This window comes from Gymnoscopelus braueri (assembly GCF_963280865.1).
Source record: "Gymnoscopelus braueri genome assembly, chromosome: 2".
In the NCBI taxonomy this organism is placed as follows: domain Eukaryota; kingdom Metazoa; phylum Chordata; class Actinopteri; order Myctophiformes; family Myctophidae; genus Gymnoscopelus; species Gymnoscopelus braueri.
In genome coordinates, this window is record NC_137604.1 from 20,570,122 (window position 1) to 20,573,685 (window position 3,564).

The 3,564-nt window shown below is 40.0% G+C and overlaps 1 protein-coding gene across 1 annotated transcript in view; it reads right to left on the minus strand.

The window, feature by feature from the left end:
• Positions 1 to 1,694: 1,694 nt before the first annotated feature.
• The window catches only part of caly (calcyon neuron-specific vesicular protein), a gene marked incomplete at both ends in the record, with an annotated part of 5,723 nt that continues 3,853 nt past the window's right edge, over positions 1,695 to 3,564 (minus strand). Inside the window, one exon of the mRNA XM_080441438.1 lies at positions 1,695 to 1,913. Within this exon, the coding sequence (XP_080297564.1) occupies positions 1,695 to 1,913 (219 nt within the window). The remainder of the gene's footprint in view (positions 1,914 to 3,564) is intronic.

Genomic DNA, 3,564 nt, shown 5'->3' on the forward strand with positions numbered 1-3,564 from the left:
CTCTTGTATGACGAAGTAGGGCACTATTTTGGGAAAAATATATAAAAAGTTGAAATATAGAGATACAAGGTTTCTGCCCGACAGCAACGATATGTATAGTGTTAAATCCAACTGTCAAAAACAGACTATGTTCATGATAATGTCATCACAATAAGTACACAGTATAACAGACAATGAAACAACGCTGGCGCTAAAAAAGCTCAGCGGTTTAGTCATTTATTTTTGTTCAGTCAATGACATCAGAGCAGATGGGTCTGACATAAACATTTGGCACTCAAACTGTTGTAACTGTGACCCCGCATTCTTCACAATCAGATGGAAAATTCTGTTCAAAAAACAAGCAAACTGAGCCCATTAAAAATAATCGTATCCTTAGCCTTATAGACCGTATAATATAGGGTGATTGATAGAAAGTGTATACAGATTATGGCACTCTTAAGACAACAATGGGGACTTGAAGTCTGTCCTTTGTACTATGTTTTACAGATGCTGATAATAGTTTTTTTCCCCCTGAAATGTAATTGTAGTGGTTCACTATATTTACAGATCACAGTGTAAAAACTATTTGTTCATTCAACCCCCTCCCAAAAATACAGATAAATAGCCTACTAGATATAATACATAAATAAACACCATGTTTCTAGGTAGTACATGTTTAAGCACTAATTGTACTGCCGTTTAGTTAGAGCAGCTACTTATACCTCTACATAATGACATTTCATGAGAAAGCTTTTCTAATGACACAGTACACATTAGCCACAAGAGATTATTAAATCCTTCCGACATGTAGATCGACGTCAACTTAGACTGAGAATCCTTAAAAGAAAGGAACATAATAGCATATTTTACACCACCATTATGGATGTTTAACACTAAATAAACGGTTTTCTTGTTAAATAAAAGGCTTTCAAGTTTGATCTTGTCATAAGTATAACATCTAAATGTAACAGCAGTCCTCATGAGCACATTCAGTAATGATTCCATTCCGCTCCATTTTAAAATGAAATGGCAATCAGGAACCAAGACAGGCTGATGAGTAAGAAGTGAGCCGAAATATCACTGAATCTCATTTTCTCCTCACACTGTGACAGCTCACCTCTCTTTTCCTCTCTCACATTCTCAGAAGGGTACCAACTACACACGCACACACACACACACACACACACACACACACACACACACACACACACACACACACAGACACACACACACACACACACACACACACACACACACACACACACACACACACACACACACACACACACACACACACACACACACACACACACACACACACACACACACGCGTACAGTATACACAAAATGCACCAAGGCAGGTTCTTTGTTGACTTGTGATTCAAGAATACTGTAAAACCCAGACATTCTCCGACGGTTAACTAACATTCCTGGCTTCTACCCACACAACAAGTCAGGCTGCATCTACACACACAGTACCTGTTTTGGGCATTTATGGCGACAAACAGAGTAATCACGTTTTGTTGGATTACTCATCGCTGATTTACAGTAAACGTGTAAAATTACAGTTTTACAAGTTATGAAAATTTGTTTCAGTTTCATGCTATCAATGTCGGAGGAACTACTGCATATAAATTATTTTTAAGTTATCCAGGCCCCCACATATTACATCATTATGTACTCAAATGTAATGTATGGACGTGTTTAATGTATGTTCATTCTTCTCCCTCCGCCGCCCCTCCTGTTTTGGGCTCCTTCAGAGTGTTAATGACGGGGAGCCACGGTGCGGACAGCTCGGACCTGGTCCTCTTGAGTTGGGTGAGGGTGGCTAAGAGGCAGGCGCTGGTGCCACCGTGAGCACCCACCTCCGCCTGCTGTGGCTCCTCCTGGTCTGTGTAGTACAGCTCCACGCCTGCGGGGGTGCAGTGCTTCTGCTACAGGGGCACAGAGGGAAACGTTTCTCTTAATGTGGGATGGTAAAATAGAATAATTATGCTCCTCAAAAATTTACATGCCGCCAGTTGTCAGTGTGAATAGCATACACACACAAAAACCCATCCCATTGTTTTTAAGGACGGAAGACATACTGGAGGCGTCAAGTAGACACCTCAAAACCTGTTGTCTTTCAGAACATGGTTCTATTTTTCAGTATACAGTATACAATATACATATACATATGGGTATATGGCATTTATTGACAAGTTCAAACCTGTATTGCAGAACGTATGTATATTTATGTTTTCACTTGACTGTTCTAAATTTTGTTCTACAAGTCCGTTTCTTAATAAAAATAGATGGAAAATAAAATAATAGGTTTGTCTGTGAAACTACAGCAGTCCCGTCTTCCTTTGCATTTATTATTTGGTGATGTTTGTGCTTTAAAAGGCAAAACAAAGGCAAAAAATGACCCTGGTCTACACGACACCAAGTTCAAGGTTCAAGTTCAAGAGCTCAGCTTTGCCGGTCGGAGTGCAGGTGGAATGGAAAGGAGAAAGACAGCACACACCAAAGTGAACAGCATATAGAGCGGCTCACGTATGTGTGTGTGTGTGTGTGTGTGTGTGTGTGTGTGTGTGTGTGTGTGTGTGAGAGAGTGTGTGAGTGAGTGTGTGAGTGTGTGTGTGTGTGTGTGTGTGTGTGTGTGTGTGTGTGTGTGTGTGTGTGTGTGTGTGTGTGTGTGTGTGTGTGTGTGTGTGTGTGTGTGTGTGTGTGTGTGTATGCATGCATTTAAGCGTGTGTTACAGTACCTCCCTCGTTCCATTCCAGTAATTCGGTGTGGTTCAAAATATTAATAATTGTGGTGCAATTATGGTGAATAAGTGGCCTCACATGACGCGCATCATTAATGAGAGCGTCGTTGACACTTTCTATCTGTCAGGGCGTCTACACTTCCGCATTTCACAGAGAAATACAGATGACACTATAAGGGTATTCTTTTACACAAAATAACATGATCTCCTCAAATCAGAACAATGGGATTTAGGTTCCAAATCTGCAAAATGTCCCTTTAATTTAACTCTGAGAGTGTACAAATGTAACAAAATGGTTATATTTAGGCTAAACACTGACGTACTGTAGTTACAAATGGATAAATAAAGAGGAGTTTACTGTGTGGTCCTCTTTTATTGTTGCCAGGGCTGTAGAGAAAGTTATGAATATTTTCATAATGTCCCACAGTGGTTTTCCCCACACAGCTCTGTGCTGTAATGTACAGTATGGCTGCATGCTATTTATACGGGAAGTCGTAAAATTAGATTGTGTGAAACCTTCAAGGCTCCAAAAACATCAGTACCAAAATACTGATGTTTTTTTTAAAGAGCCCACACAGTCAATGTTTCTGAGTTTTAATTTAACTGTGCAAGTGCAAACGTTTACCTTTAAGAGTAGGCACAGAGCACAGTAAAAAAATTGTAAAAGCTTGATGTTGATATATAACTCTCAGAATTAAATCAACACTTTGCAAGAGAAGAGTGGACAATTAGACTAAACTAACACCACATCCGTTCTGCCAACCCTTAAGGGTCCGTTTGGTTGCATTTGCGTGCACCAAGAGCTAAATGAAACACTGAGGATGTTACTGTGTGT